Raw genomic sequence first — 16,347 nt, forward strand, 5'->3', positions numbered from 1 at the left:
GCTGCTTGGTGAAGCCTCAGCATGCAGGGACCCCTCAACGTCAGCTGTCTCCTCTGTTAACCCCCGGAAATGCTTCATTATTTATAATAAAAAGCATCCTTGTAATGTATATTCAGATTAGTGTTGTTATGGGCATGTAGATAGCCCTGTCACGCCATGGATGGAGATAGAACGACATTTGCACAACATGCGCAAAGGTCTTGTACTTAGTGTTCAATGCATCATGATAATGTTGTGTGAATCCAGATGTGTAAGCAAAGCAGTTTCAGAGAAACACATCCAGCATTGTCACGCACGCAAACATGTGTGTACGGTCACAGTAAAACGTTATTGTGCAGAAAGTAGATAATGTAAGAAAATGTTCAGCGTTCTTACATGGGCCTAATCCGGGCACATAACATCAGTCACTCTGGGTGGTGGCATGAGCTGGAAGCCTCCTGCCATGATTACTTTTACCCGCTGATTCTGACACTGTTGGCAGGGTGTTACACCACAGTGGGGCCTCTTTCTCTGCTGCCTTGGTGGAGGCTGCTGGGCACCGCAAGCTCTGTATATACAGTGTGGGAGGCAAACCGGAGCATTTTCCCTCCTGCAGTAGTGACAACTGGCCTCTCGGGGCCGTGTGGTGCTACTAATTTCCCATCTCTTACATTTTCCCTGTGTGTGCTTCAGTGAAGCCTCTCTCACATTGCAGGTGCGTGTTGCCTGGGATAAGCCCCAGGAACTTGCAGGTACATTATTAATCAGGGTGGCTTTACTTGTCATTTATTTCTCTTGGGCCCCTTCTGTGTGAGTCATTTAGTCTCTTTTTGGGCCGGGCTGAGTGCACCTGGTAGCTGCTAGGAGGCTCTGCAGGAACCTATACTGGTGCTGCTACAGCTTCACTGATGCTGCACCACTGGAGGTGCAGGTGCTGGGGTCTTCCTTTCATTCTGGTGCGGGGATTTTGAATTCATGGAACTTGCGGCATGGCAGCGTGTCAATAATAAAAAAAAAGAAAAATAACAACAACAAAAAGAATGTGTCCCTATGTAACGTTACTGTTGCATGTAAAGCGCTGCAATACCTTCGGGTCGAGTTCGCGCTATATAAATCTGCACAAAAAAAAAGTCACATATTGTTTGCCCTGTCCAGCCGCTTTTTTTCCAGTCACTCACTGGATGTGGTGCGATGATGCACCACTAGGTGGCACTGTGGACGTGCACCGCTGACTCTGTCAGGAGTGTTTGGGGCTGCTGGGCTGCCATCATGAGAGGGTGAAAAAAATTCCCCCACCATCAGGTAGGGACACGCAGTGCCCGTTTTTCACAAAATGTCTTCTCGTTGGCAGCATTGGCACGCACTGTCACTCTTTTGTTTGCTTTAGAGTGGTCAACACTGAGCAAACCTTCATTCTAGAACACTACGGCACTGGTTGCTCACTGCAGATGCGGGGGCCTTGCACCATCAACGTGCGGCTTTGGTTTCCACTCTTGAAGGCAGACTGCTGCAGGCATAGTTGAGGATCCGCTTCTTTCGGTGAATGTCCACAACTCGAGTGTTGAGGGCGCGCTGTGCTGACTACAGTTCTCCTCCCCTTCCACTGATCTCTCTCTCCCAGGGCCGGTCGGTACACAGATAGGCAGCCGCTCATGCTTACGGGACTCACTGGGGGTTTGCCTGTGTGGCTCCCTCTTCGATGTGAGGGCTCACTCCACCAGTTTTAGGTCGAGCATCTGAGACCTCTTGTATATACTTTAGTATATATTTATATATTAGTATATACTTATATATGTATGTACTTTGTGGGCTCTGGAGATCAGCCCTAGGACTTGTCTGCTTCCACTTAGGGACTTTTTTCTGTTCAACTGCCTCTATTTAACTGTCTTAATAAAAGAGGACCAGTAGAGGTCCGTAAAATAACAGAATTGCTTTGTGCTGAGGGACTTTCTTTTTTTTAATTTTTCTGGCATCTTCCTCTATTTAACTTTCTTGATAGAAAATGACCAGCAGAGGTCAGTAAAATACCAGAATCACTTTAGCATTCTCTAGATTCCAGTCCATAGAAATTGTCTTCCACGAGCAACCATAGACAATAATGTTTTTTTCAAATCTTGTATTTTCAGTGATATGACTACCGAAGGCCCTGATTTTATATTAAAAACAGAGCTTTGGACTATACCATTTCCAGCTGAAAGGCAATAATTCTCTCCATGTGTTCCCATACCTGGTGTGTCACACAGTCTGGTGCTTACTTTCCGCCATGTTAAAGAACTGTAGATGTTTCACCACCCAGGTTAATGTGCTGCATAGCTAAATACATATAAGGTCCCAAAGGCGAGACCGATTGCATTGCAAAGGCTTGTTTATTTAAGCTACCCGCCACTGCATCTTTCCTCTGCATATTGACAGTGGCACGCACTTCTGCTTTGGTTGCCGGTGCGCTGGCAGCAGGTCTGGTGGTGCCTTACCATACGCTACCCTTGCCTCTCCACAAGGAATATCAAAGCAGCAGCCAGAAAACACGCAGGGTGAGACCAGTTCATCGCCAATGTATAGTCGTTAGCTCTAGGCCCACATACTTGAGAAATAATGACACAGGAATATGCTTACTGTATCTAGAACTGGCCCTGAGCAATGCGCTCAGACCCTGTTATTAGCAGGCCTAAGTCACTCCTGACGCCTGTGTTGGATGGCGGTGGGGTGTATGTGAAGATCATCTCTCAAGGGGGCATATTTACAAGCTGACGATAAAAAATTATTGCCGCTTGTGCGGCCGTTTTCGGCCGAAAAGCGGTGATAATTATATCGCCTAATTAGCAAGGCCACGCTAACGCGTGAAACCTTGCTTTAGCTTGGGGATTCCTAACGCCCAGCTTTGCATCTCTAATGAGATGCAAAGTGGGCGTTCCTGACCTAACATGACAGGAGAAATGTCGCTAAGAGACATTTCCCCTATCATCAAGCCCCACGCTATGAAGCATAGCAGCAGGAAAAGTAGTGATAACCCCTGTTATCGCTACTTTCCTTACGCCTGCTTCAGGTCTGACTTAGCCATGATATCCTATGGAAGGTGGATATCATAGTTAAGTTTGTGAGTCCCTATCAGCAAGCTAACGCCACACTACGTGAGATTATCACTGGGTTTCCAGCGATAATCTCACGTTAGGCAGTCAACGTGAGGATTTTTATCGCTGAGGAGATAAGCGTTGCTAAAAGCACGCTATCTCAGCGATAAAAATCCACGTTACCCAGCGATAATTATCCTCACGCTAAGAGCGCTGAGCGATAATTATCGCTGGGTGTTGCTGATATGCCCCAAGGAGTGGCTGGTAAACTAGTCCATGATAGGAACCTAGAACATGTCCAGCAGGACGCTACAAACTGCTCTCGGAATTACAGTAACCCTCAGAATCGTTTGGGAGAGGGGAATCATTTCGGGATAAAACCGCATTTACATGACGAGCAGCTATTTTCGTACCTGCTAGAACACGCTTTACTATGAGAAGCGATCTCTCTTGGGAGAACGTCGATGGATCGATGTGAGCCCAATTTGAAAATATAGCGAAATTGGCATTTTTCAGACGACAGTCCATTTTGAAAAATTCCAAAAAACGGTAGAGGGCGCTGTGGGACAAAGTAACTATCCCTAATGCTATGCTACAGCCATTGAAGCGGAGATCGGAGAAAGTGGTTAGCCTACGAGAGCAGTCTTTAAAATAAACAGCAAAACAATCCGTAGGGCATCGTACCTATCGGATCGGCAGGAAACTGCTCCTTCCGTTCGCCTCTTCGTTCTCATGCGCTGTATTTATGAGCTACAAAAAAACGGTTTGAACAACATCGTATCAGTCAGACGTAGCAACGTATTGAAATCCTAAAGTGGAGCGGACGATGTGAAGATAGATGGGAAATGTTTTTTGTCCGTTTACTTTCATTATATACTGGCAATTGTGCATTGTTATTTGTTAAATATTTAAAATTTAGATAAACACTGCTGTTCGCCATAAACAGAACGGGGTCGTTCTATTACTGCTCTGAAGTATGTATACACCTATATGTTGGTGAATTGAAATGCATACGTTGCAGTTGAAATGCATAGGTTGCAGTCCAGGCGCTGTCGTACACTTGCTCTTGAACTCGTTCCCTGTGTCACACAATGGACTTGTATGAGAGTGTTCAGTCAATAGTCGTTTCTGGCAAGAGGCTGCAATCGATATGTTCTGTTTGGTGTGTTAACGCGATATTGTTAAAATAGTCTGATGTGGTTGGAAATCGGGGTGGTGACGTAGATGGAATTGTTTTAGGCTAGGACACCCCGTGGAGGTCGCAGCTTTCCTGCTTCCCTGCTCACAACCCCCGGCTTTTCACAAGCTCTCTTTTCACACTCATGTCTTCTTAACCTCCTAGTCACCACCCTTTACACAATTTCCCATTTTGCAATCACCTACAGCTTCATAAGATCCAAGTAACAAGTCCTAAAAAACAGAAGTACTGATACTAACCAAGATGGACAGCATGCAAGTGACATCATGGCGTGTGACATCACTGTGCATGACATCACGGTGTTTGACATCGCATGTGGCATCACAACCCATGACCTCAAACGAAGTGACATCCCAAAAGTGACATCACAAGAAGTGACATCAGATTTTAAGACCTCACGCATATGTTTAGCAGATCTATCATGAGTACATTTGAGCACATTATAATATTTAAGAAATTAGATTTTGTCAGGTTGTGCTAAAAAAAAGTGATGCAACCCTAACAGAAAGCGTGGGTCACAACTTATGCAGTTATTTGTGTTTTTGAATCCTGTTATAAAGAAATTGGCAACAAGGAGAAACTTGACAGTAAATCTGTTCTGCTTCATTGGTTGCAAAGTCTGCATTTTAAAATACACTACGGAGTTAAGGCACTTGCTGCAGAGATCTTCCTGTCAGGAACTCTCTACCCTGCCCCCTTTTCACGTTCGCCACCTTCCTTTTCCACTCTCGCACTCAAAACAAACAAAATGGCGGCCGACACTTCCTGATTTCGACTGATTCAAACGTTGACTGACATGTAACAACCAATCAGAATTACGCTCGCGCACGTTAGGGTGCGCGCACCGTGCGCGCACGGTGCGCGGCTATAGATATGTATGTGCTTTTAACTGCAATTTTCTCAGGAACTACTGGACAGATTGATTCCATATATGCAAAAGGCACATCCCTGACCTGAGGACTACCTCTCTGCCAAATTTCAAGTAATTCTGTTCAGCCGTTCGGGCTGTACCTTCGACTAAAGGTCCTATGGGAAAATGCATGGGGAAAACGTGTTTTGGGACCCCCCTTTTTGCTCGGCCCCCGCTTGACGAATCGCCCCGAGACTTTCAGGGTAGGAGCTGAGCGGAGCGCCCCATTAGTTTTGAAAATTTTGCGAAGATTCGTCAACCGGCGCCAAAGTTATTCAAAATAGAATTTTCAGATTTCCTATGGAAACACGGTCCTAACTATAACTATCTACTGGCGACCACCAGTAGATAATATATATATATATATATATGTGTGTATGTATGTATATATACATACATATTACCTACTGGCGGTCGCCAGTAGGTAGTTATAGTTAGAACCTATTATCCATAGGAAATCTGCAACATTCTATTTGGAATAACTTTGGCGCCAGTTGACGAATCTTTGCGAAATTTTCAAAACTGGTGGGGCGCTCCGGTCTGCTCCTATCCTGAAAGTCTCGGGGTGATTTGTCGAGCAGGGGCCGAGAAAAAAGGGGGTCCCAAAATATATATATGGATATACTCACACAGCCACACACATGCACACACACTTACAAGGTACATTCACATGGCATTAGCTATGGCAAGACGTCTGGCCTCTACCCTCAGTACCCCTGCACGCCTCTCCTCCCCGCCTCCCCTTTGCTACAGCATGCATGCTTCAACCTGCGCTGCCTGGAACAGACACATTATATAACGAAAGCATACCTTTAATTCTCCTCTACAGGGTGACTTGACGTTTGTCCCAAAAACAGGGACATGTATTTAAAATTAAGGAAAGCGTCGGGACCCCCCTTCAGACGTTATCGACTCCACAAAACCCTCCCTCCCTCTTCAGGAGTGCCTATTTTACAACCACTTCCTGCTTACCAAGTTCTCATCTCACACTCCCCTCCTGTTTCCACACTCTTTTTTTCCAGAATCCCCCACTCTTCACAGCCTTTCTTCTCTCACAGCTCCTTTTCCACACACCGCTCCGCCACTTGCCAACCTGTCCACATCAGATCCCCTCTCCCTCCCGAAAAGTTACTGATACGACACCCCCCTCACAGACTCCTTTGTTACAAGCCCCTCCCTCTCCGCCAGCTCCTAACATCATACCCCTCTCGCACTTGACGAGCTCCGAAAGCTGCCACCCCAACGCTCCCCCAAATAAACCTCTGACTGTCGTCGATAAAATATGCATCAAGTTTAGGAAGTGGAAGAGCGCTTCCTGTCAGAGGTTGATGGATGGCTTTCGTTGCGCGGGATGATTTCCAGCGCAGGGGGGAGTGTATGTGCTGATCCGAGCGCACCCCTATAGCCTGGACGTGCAGGAGCAGAGGGCGGCGGGGACGGCGATGCCTGCATCCCCTTCCTCACCTAGCGGAAGGGCGGAACGGCGCGACGTAGAAGACTGCTTCCCGCTCCAAGGTGCGCTCAGCTGGCCCAGGACAGCCAGGGGCTCTCGCCGCGTCTGTGGATACCTTTCATGCCGCCTTTCTTCCTTGGATTGACCCCGGGAGATGCCGCTGCTGGAGGTTCCTGCTCACCTTTTGTCTGGGGATGTGCAAGACACTGGAGCGTAACATGGGCGCCAACCACTCCCACAAGACGCCCGTGTTTGACGAGAATGAGGAAGGTAAGGAGCTGTCCGCGGTACCAGTGTCGCCAGGGGGGCCCACGTGCTGCGGCCCGGGGGCGGCACCGCCTGAGGAGAGGTCTCCAGGAGTGTGTTATGTGCGCGCTTGCCACCAGGTTCATTTCTTTGTGTATATTCCTAGGCGCTGATTACAAACCCGGCTTAGATGTAGGTGATGCGGTGTGATAGGTAGGTTTACTAATCTTGCGAGGGATGTGGGTCAGTGGCTACTGACTACAGAACTTTAGCGGTGCTCACTTAAAACCTGTGAGTACCGCTATCACTCCTTGAGATGTGTGCCTGGACCGGGTTTGTCAAACTGGGCATATATTATATACCCATCTTTAAAGAAAACCTATAGAGTTGGTAAATGGCACGCAAATGTGGCTGTCATTAATGAGGAGAAGGACGTATTCTTAAAGTTACCACTTTGAGTAAAACACAGTTTCCATGACTTGTGCAGGGACCTGCTCTCTAAATATGAGCAGTAGTTTATTACCAGCACGCTCCCACTCCTGGGCGCCGTCTGGCACGCGCACAGAACGCACAGCAGCCCTCGCGCGGGCTGGGTTTGTTGTCGAGTTAGACACACCTGGCTGCAAGGATGAAGCGTCTGCCACATAAGCTGAATTTAGTTACCACAACCAGGGGCGGCAGTGCCAGTCAGCTTCAGTTATCTCTGATGGCGCTTGTCTGACACGTGGAAGGACGATTTCCTAAAACTGCTTTTTGTGTAAACAAAACTTTGTGCTTTTTTTTCGGTATAAAATGAGTACTTTTGTGAGGCATGTGATGTTTGATTGACTTCCACGAAGCCAACTTCCAAGGACATCTGGTGTCCCAGATGCAGACTCTTTGTAAGAGGAGCCAGGGTGTATTAGGGACTCATAACCCAGCTGGTCTTTAACAAAGATCTCGAGGGGGAGACTAGAGTTTGATATTTGCTGACCCTCGCCAAGGAGTCTGGACCAGGAATTCTGCTCTTTTTAAAGATGAGCTTGTTTTGTACGAGAAGCTCTGCTGTTCCTTATCAAAGAGTTTGAAAGAGGAACTATATGCTGCTTCTAAACTGGAGTGTGAAAGATAACATTTACTAATACTAGACACAGAGTTTGAACTCTTCTGACCATAAATTGTCAGTCTGGACGATGAAATATGCCCCTAAACTTGGGGCTTTTACGAGGAAGTGTGTTGTTCCTAAATAAAGCCTTTGTTAGATAGGGTATGCGGATTTTAAACCGGAGTTTGAAAGATGAACTACACCCGTCCCAGGGGAAGATGGTTTGAAATTCGCTGACTCTAAATAATTCGAAGTAATACATGCTCTTCCGAAGCGAGTAGTTTGTAAAAGTTGCTAAACAGATCTTAAGTGAGGCGTTTAAGATTAACTATGCTGATGCTAAGTATGAAGTTAGAAAACAGGAACTGTGCTAACCCTAAATAGAAGGTTTGAAAGAAGCATAACATGCCATTTCCTCTATTGTCGACAGTGCAATACAATATTATGTAGCTGCAAATTATAGTAATTATATAATTAATAGCATTTCTGTTCCAATGTAGGGCCTGAACATATGTATCAGAATGACGTGCTGGGATAGAGGAAAAATGAGATTTTGTTTTAAATAAAGGATTTATTCAATTCAATTCTAAAATCTGACGCAGCAGGGGATCTTTGACAGAGTTAATATACTTATATATTCAAGTCATTAGACAAAGAAAACGGAGTATGGACTGGAACAGGGAGAGACTATGAAGTGGACAAACACTGTCCTGTCATATATGGTTCCTGTGGGATCCTATGCAGGGAGGGGAAAGGGAGCACTCGGTCTGTAGGACCGCTCCTAGATGGAAGAGCAAGGGAGCACTAGAGTAAGGGAGCATACCGTCTGTAGAAACTAGTACAGGGAGGAGGAAGGAAGCACTCCCTCTGCAGGAGCTCTTACAGGTAGGAGAAAGGGAGCGCTCAGTCTGCAGGAGCTCTTACAGGGAGGAGAAATGGTGCACTCGATCTGTAGGAACTCTTAGAGGGAGGAGAAAGGGAGCACTCAGTCTGTAGGAGCTCTAACAAGGAGGATGTGGAAGCAGTCGATCTGTAGGAACTCTTACATAGAGGTGTAAGGAAGCAGTGGAGAAAGGAAGCACTTGGTCTGAAGGAGCTCTTCCAGGGAGGAGAAAGGGAGCTCTCAGTCTGTAGGAGCTCTAACATGGAGGAGTGAGGGAGCACTAGAGTAAAGGGAGCACGCTGTCTGTAGGAACTAGTACAGTAAGAAGAAAGGAAGCACTCAGTCTGTAGGGGCTCTTACAAGGAGGAGTAAGGGAGTACTCAGTCTGAAGGAACTCTTACAAGGAGGAGTAAGGGTGCACTGGAGTAAGGGAGCACTCAGTCTGTAGGAGCTCTTAAAGGGAGGATAAAGGGAGCACTCAGTTTGTTGGAGCTCTTACATGGAGGAGAAAGGGATCACAGGAGTAAGGGAGCACTCGGTCTGTTTGAGTTCTTACAGGGGGGAAATAGAGAGAACTGGGACTGTTGGGACTCGTACATGGAGGAGAAAGGGAGCACTCAGTCTGTAGGAGCACTTACAGGGAGGAGTAAGGGAGCACTTGGTCTGTGGGAGCTCTTACAGGGAGGAGCAAGGGAGCTCTTCATCTGTGGGAGCTCTTGCAAGGAGAAGGAAGGGAGCACTCGGACTGTAAGAGCTCTTACAGGGAGAAGAAAGGGAGCACTCAGTCTGTAGGACCTCTTACATGGAGGAGTAAGGGAGCACTTGGTCTGTGGGAGCACTAGCTGGGACGAGTAAGATAGCGCTCAGTCTGTGGGAGCTCTTCCAGGGAGGAGAAAGGGAGCACTTGGTCTGTGAGAGCTCCTTCAAGGAGGAGAAAGGGAGCACTCAGTCTCTAGGAGCTCTTACATAGAGGAGAAAGGAAGCACTCAGTCTGTGGGAACTCTTCTGTTGAGGAGAAAGGAAGCACTCTGTCTGTGGGAGCTCTTTCAGGGAGGGGCAAGGGAGAACTTGGTCTGTGGGAGCTCTTACAGGGAGGAGTAAGGAAACACTTGGTCTGTTGGAGCTCTTACAGGGAGGAGAATGGGAGCACTCTGTCTGTAGGAGCATTTACAGGGAGGATCAAGGGAGCACTTGGTCTGTGCTAACTCTTAAATAGAGGAGAAAAGGAGCACTCGGTCTGTGGGAACTCTTACATGGAGGAGAAATGCAGCACTGGGTGTGTGGGAGCTCTTACAATGAGGAGTAAGGGAGCACTCAGTCTGTTGGAGCTCTTACAGGGTGGAGAAAGGGAGCACTCGGTCTATAGAAGCTCTTACACGGAGGAACAAGGGACCACTCAGTCTGTGGGAGCTCTTTCAGGGATGAGTAAGGGAGCATTCGGTCTGTAGGAGCTCTTACATGGAGGACTAAGGGAGCACTGAAGTGATGAAGCACTCGATCTGTGGGAGCTCTTAAATGGAGGAAAAATGGAGCACTCAGTCTGTAGAAGCTTTTACATTTACGAGTAAAGAGCACTCGGTCTGTAGCAGCTCTTGCATGGAGAAGTAAGGGAGCACCCAGTCTATAGGAGCTCTTACAGGGAGGAGAAAGGGAACACTTGGTCTGTAGGAGCTACTAAATGGAGGAGAAAGGGAGCATTCAATCTGTGGGAGCTCTTACAGGGAGGAGAAAGGAAGCACTCAGTCTGTGGGAGCTCTTGCTTGAAGAAGAAAGGGAGCACTCTGTCTGTGGGAGCTCTTTCAGGGAACAGGGAGGAGAAAGGATGCACTTGTTCTGTGGTAGCTCTTAAATGGAGGAGAAAGGGAGCACTAGGTCTGTGGGAGCTCTTACATGGGGGACAAGTTCAGCACTCAGTCTGTGTGAGCTCTTACAGGTAAGAGAAAGGGAACACTTGGTCTGTGGGAGCTCTTACAGTGAGGAGAAAGGAAGCACTCAGTCTGTGGGAGCTCATGCATGAAGGAGAAAGGGAGCACTCGGTCTGTGGGAGCTCTTGCAGGGAGTAGAAAGGGAGCACTCAGCCTGTGGGAGCTCTTACAGGGAGGAGAAATTATGCACTTGGTCTGTGGTAGCCCTTAAATGGAGGAGTAAGGGAGCACTCGGTCTGTGGGAGCTCTTACAGGGAGGATAAATGCAGCACTCAGTGTGTGGGAGCTCTTACAATGAGGAGAAAGGGAGCACTCAGCCTGTAGGAGCTCTTACAGGGAGGAGAAAGGGAGCACTCGGTCTAGAAGAGCTCTTACAGGGAGAAGCAAGGGAGCACTGGAGTAATGAATGCTCACTCACTCTTACAGGGTGGAGTAATGAAGCACTAGATCTGTAGGAGCTCTTAAAGGGAGGAAAAATGGAGCACTCAGTTTATAGGACCTTTTACATGGAGGAGTAAGGGAGCGCTCAGTCTGTAACAGCTCTTACATGGAGAAGTAAGGGAGCACTCTGTCTGCGGGAGCTCTTACAGGGAGGAGAAAGGAAGCACTTGGTCTGTAAGAGCTTTTACATGGAGGAGAAAGGGAGCACTCCATCTGTATGAGCTCTTACAGTGAGGAGAAAGGAAGCACTCGGTCTGTGGCAGCTCTTGCAGGGAGTAGAAAGGGAGCACTTGGTCTGTGAGAGCTCCTACAGGGAGGAGAAAGGGAGCAATCAGTCTGTAGGTGCTCTTACATAGAGGAGAAAGGAAGCACTCAGTCTGTGGGAACTCTTCTGTTGAGGAGAAAGGAAGCCCTCCATCTGTGGGAGCTCTTACAGGGAGGGGCAAGGGAGCACTTGGTCTGTGGGAGCTCTTACAGGGAGGAGTAAGGGAACACTCGGTCTGTTGGAGCTCTTACAGGGAGGAGAATGGGAGCACTCTGTCTGTAGGAGCATTTACAGGGAGGAGCAAGGGAGCACTCGGTCTGTGGTAGCTCTTTAATGGAGGAGAAAAGGAGCACTCGGTCTGTGGGAACTCTTACAAGGGGGAGAAATGCGGCACCCGGTGTGTGGGAGCTCTTACAATGAGGAGTAAGGGAGCACTCAGTCTGTTGGAGCTCTTACAGGGTGGAAAAAGGGAGCACTCGGTCTGTGGGAGCTCTTTCAGGGAGGAGTAAGGGAGCATTCGGTCTGTAGGAGCTCTTACATGGAGGACTAAGGGAGCACTGGAGTAATGAAGCACTCGATCTGTGGGAGCTCTTTAAGGGAGGAAAAATGGAGCACTCAGTCTGTAGAAGCTTTTACATTTAGGAGTAAGGGAGCACTCGGTCTGGGGCAGCTCTTGCATGGAGAAGTAAGGGAGCACTCAGTCTATAGGAGCTCTTACAGGGAGGAGAAAGGGAACACTTGATCTGTAGGAGCTACTAAATGGTGGAGAAAAGGAGCATTCAGTCTGTAGGAGCTCTTACAGGGAGGAGAAAGGAAACACTCAGTCTGTGGGAGCTCTTGCATGAAGGAGAAAGGGAGCACTCTGTCTGTGGGAGCTCTTGCAGGGAGTGGAAGAGGGGGAGCACTCGGTCTGTGGGAGCTCTTTCAGGGAGCAGGGAGGAGAAAGGATGCACTCGGTCTGTGGTAGCTCTTAAATGGAGGATAAAGGGAGCACTCGGTCTGTGGGAGCTCTTACATGGGGGACAAATTTAGCACTCAGTCTGTGTGAGCTCTTACAGGTAGGAGAAAGGGAACACTTGGTCTGTAGGATCTTTTATATGGAGGAGAAAAGGAGCACTCATCTGTAGGCGCCCTTACAGTGAGGAGAAAGGAAGCACTCAGTCTGTGGGAGCTCATGCATGAAGGAGAAAGGGAGCACTTGGTCTGTGGGAGCTCTTGCAGGGAGTAGAAAGGGAGCACTCAGTCTGTGGGAGCTCTTACAGGGTGGAGTGAGTGAGCATTCGGTCTGTAGGAACTCTTACATAGAGGACTATGGGAGCACTGGAGTAATGAAGCACTACATCTGTAGGAGCTCTTAAAGGGAGGAACAATGGAGCCCTCAGTCTATAGGAGCTTTTACATGGAGGAGTAAGGGAGCACTCAGTCTGTAACAGCTCTTGAATGTAGAAGCAAGGGAGTACTCTGTCTGCGGGAGCTCTTATACGGAGGAGAAAGGGAGCACTTGGTCTGTAGGAGCTTTTACATGGAGGAGAAAGGGAGCACTCCATCTGAAGTAGCTTTTACAGTGAGGAGAGAGGAAGCACTTGGTCTGTGGGTACTCTTCTTGTTGAGGAGAAAGGAAGCACTCCGTCTGTGGGAGCTCTTACAGGGAGGAGCAAGGGAGCACTTGGTCTGTAGGAGCTCTTAAATGGAGGAGAAAAGGAGCACTCGGTCTGTGGGAACTCTTCCATGGAGGAGAAATGCACCACCCGGTGTGTGGGAGCTCTTACAATGAGGAGTAAGGGAGCAATCAGTCTGTTGGAGCTCTTACAGGGTGGAGAAAGGGAGCACTCGGTCTATAGAAGCTCTTACACAGAGGAACAAGGGACCACTCAGTCTGTGGGAGCTCTTTCAAGGAGGAGTAAGGGAGCATTCTGTCTGTAGGAGCTCTTACATGGAGGATTAAGGGAGCACTGGAGTAATGAAGCACTCGATCTGTGGGAGCTCTTAAAGGGAGGAAAAATGGAGCACTCAGTCTGTAGAAGCTTTTACATTTAGGAGTAAGGGAGCCCTCGGTCTGTAGCAGCTCTTGCATGGAGAAGTAAGGGAGCACTCAGTCTATAGGAGCTCTTACAGGGAGGAGAAAGGGAACACTTGGTCTGGTAGGAGCTACTAAATGGAGGAGAAAGGGAGCATTCAGTCTGTAGGAGCTCTTACAGGGAGGAGAAAGGAAACACTCAGTCTGTGGGAGCTCTTGCATGAAGGAGAAAGGGAGCACTCTGTCTGTGGGAGCTCTTGCAGGGAGTTGAAGAGGGGGAGCACTCGGTCTGTGGGAGCTCTTTCAGGGAGCAGGGAGGAGAAAGGATGCACTCGGTCTGTGGTAGCTCTTAAATGGAGGCGAAAGGGAGCACTCGGTCTGTGGGAGCTCTTACATGGGGGACAAATTCAGCACTCAGTCTGTGTGAGCTCTTACAGGTAGGAGAAAGGGAACACTTGGTCTGTAGGATCTTTTACATGGAGGAGAAAAGGAGCACTCATCTGTAGGCTCTCTTACAGTGAGGAGAAAGGAAGCACTCAGTCTGTGGGAGCTCATGCATGAAGGAGAAAGGGAGCACTCGGTCTGTGGGAGCTCTTGTAGGGAGTAGAAAGGGAGCACTCAGTCTGTGGGAGCTCTTACAGGGAGGAGAAATGATGCACTCGGTCTGTGGCAGCTCTTAAATGGAGGAGTAAGGGAGCACTCGGTCTGTGGGAGCTCTTACAGGGAGGAGAAATGCAGCACTCGGTGTGTGGGAGCTCTTACAATGAGGAGAAAGGGAGCACTCAGCCTGTAGGAGCTCTTACAGGGAGGAGAAAGGGAGCACTCGGTCTATAGGAGCTCTTACAGGGAGAAGCAAGGGAGCACTCGGACTGTGGGAGCTCTTACAGGGTGGATTGAGTGAGCATTCGGTCTGTAGGAGCTCTTACATAGAGGACTAAGGGAGCACTGGAGTAATGAAGCACTAGATCTGTAGGAGCTCTTAAAGGGAGGAAAAATTGAGCACTCAGTCTATTTGAGCTTTTACATTGAGGAGTAAGAGAGCACTCAGTCTGTAACAGCTCTTGAATGGAGAAGTAAGGGAGCTCTTACAGGGAGGAGAAAGGGAGCACTTGGTCTGTTGGAACTTTTACATGGAGGAGAAAGGGAGCACTCCATCTGAAGGAACTCTTACAGTGAGGAGAAAGGAAGCACTCGGTCTCTGGGAGCTCTTGCAGGGAGTAGAAAGGGAGCACTCGGTCTGTGGGAGCTCTTACAGGGAGGAGAAAGGGAGGGCTCAGTCTGTAGGAGCTCTTAAATGGAGGAGAAAGGGAGCACTCAGTCTTTAGGCACTCTTACTGGGAGGAGAAAGGGAATACTTGGTCTGTGGGATCTCTTACATAGAGGAGAAAGGGAGCACTCATCTCTGGGATAGCAGCGGCACATGCAGGTAAGAGCGGTGAGACGGTGGGGCCAGGTTGGGAAGGGATTGTGCAAACGACCACGAGGGAAAATTAAATGAATATTTAATTTTCCCTCATCGTCATCTGTTGAAATCTCCCCCACCCGGCCCCACCGCTCTTACCTGCATGGGCCTCTGCTGCTGTGGGAGCACTTTCAGGGATGAAAAAGAGCACTTTGTCTGTGGGAGCTCTTCCAGGGAGGAGAAAGGGAACACTCGGTCTGTGGGAGCTCTTACACGGAGGCGAAAGGGAGCACTCAGACCATTTTCAAAGCTCAGGTCTATTCACAAAACATTTTAAGAATAAAAAAGCACAACTTACTTGTGCCAAAAAAGGAATCATCAGTAAAAGGGAATGATGAGCCTGATGCCTGTTCAAACTCGGTTTAAGTCAGAAATTGAATTGTAGTAAACTATTCTAACTTTTCCCGATAACTCCTGTCACTGTACCACTTCTTCAACTGTTGTTGAGCACTTTCGTTTGTTGAGAGGTCTTTCTAACTCATTCAGATGGCACTTCATGGGGTCTGGCAAGTTCCTTGGTTTGAACTTCTAATTATGTCAGGAATCAACAAACGTGTCCCCACAATAGGGCTGCTGGTCATGACACACCATGTTCAATGTATACAAAGCATTAATGGAATCAGCAAAGAATGAGTATTTTAGGTCCATCTGTCATATTTCACTCTCAAAAGCCCTCATTTCTCTTTTTGAGTCACACCCTACATATGTTTGCTCGCCACTTTGAGAACAGCAGTGTGCAGCTAAAGAGGCACTGGCTGGCCCTCACAGATATTCCAGCCTAGGTTTAGGGAGTCCAGCAGTGACTAGACAGAAGATTCTTTCTGGCAAGAGGGACATAGGTGGACCCCACAACTACAACATCAGAGGTCCAGCTTCATGCCGTCAGACAATTCGAAAGAGAACTTCACAGGTGAGGTCTTTAAATCTTTGAATAAACACAAATAGCGTGTCATATGCCAGTCATACAGATTAGCATAGCACTGCTGAGGTACCTCTAACCACGTACTGAACAATCCTCAAGAAAACGCTTCTCAATATTGAGATTACACTTAGTTTAAAACAGTTGTATTCAGCTGAACAAAAGAATTAGATGTAGATATTAGCTTGCATGTGTGTAGCTCTGTTAATAGCTTGAGGTATTTTCTTGTGCTCCAAACATCAAATACTACACATAAAGGTGTGCAACGATTTTGAACAGGGGACGTAGCTGAGTGGCCTTTTAAGTAAAAATCTTGGATTTTTATCATACTTAAAAAACCTTTTACAGTAACACAAGGTGTCGCTAAAAGAAAACGGGTCATTAGTTGCGTGGCCTGCACAGGTTATGGGTTCACATATGTCCTCCACTGGGATCCAAACACCCCAATGTAGCACTTGACTCTCTCAGGGTAGTGAAGCAAAGCAGCCCAAAGCCTA

At 47.9% G+C, this 16,347-nt stretch overlaps 1 protein-coding gene across 1 annotated transcript in view; it reads left to right on the plus strand.

The window, feature by feature from the left end:
* The first annotated feature begins 6,247 nt into the window (after nt 1-6,247).
* Nucleotides 6,248-16,347, plus strand: part of STK32B (serine/threonine kinase 32B) — a 1,850,878-nt gene continuing 1,840,778 nt past the window's right edge. Inside the window, exon 1 of the mRNA XM_085642433.1 lies at nt 6,248-6,878. Coding sequence (XP_085498559.1) covers nt 6,803-6,878 — 76 coding nt within the window. The 5' untranslated portion in view covers nt 6,248-6,802. The remainder of the gene's footprint in view (nt 6,879-16,347) is intronic.

Source organism: Triturus cristatus, chromosome 2_2, assembly GCF_964204655.1.
Source record: "Triturus cristatus chromosome 2_2, aTriCri1.1, whole genome shotgun sequence".
Lineage (NCBI taxonomy): Eukaryota > Metazoa > Chordata > Amphibia > Caudata > Salamandridae > Triturus > Triturus cristatus.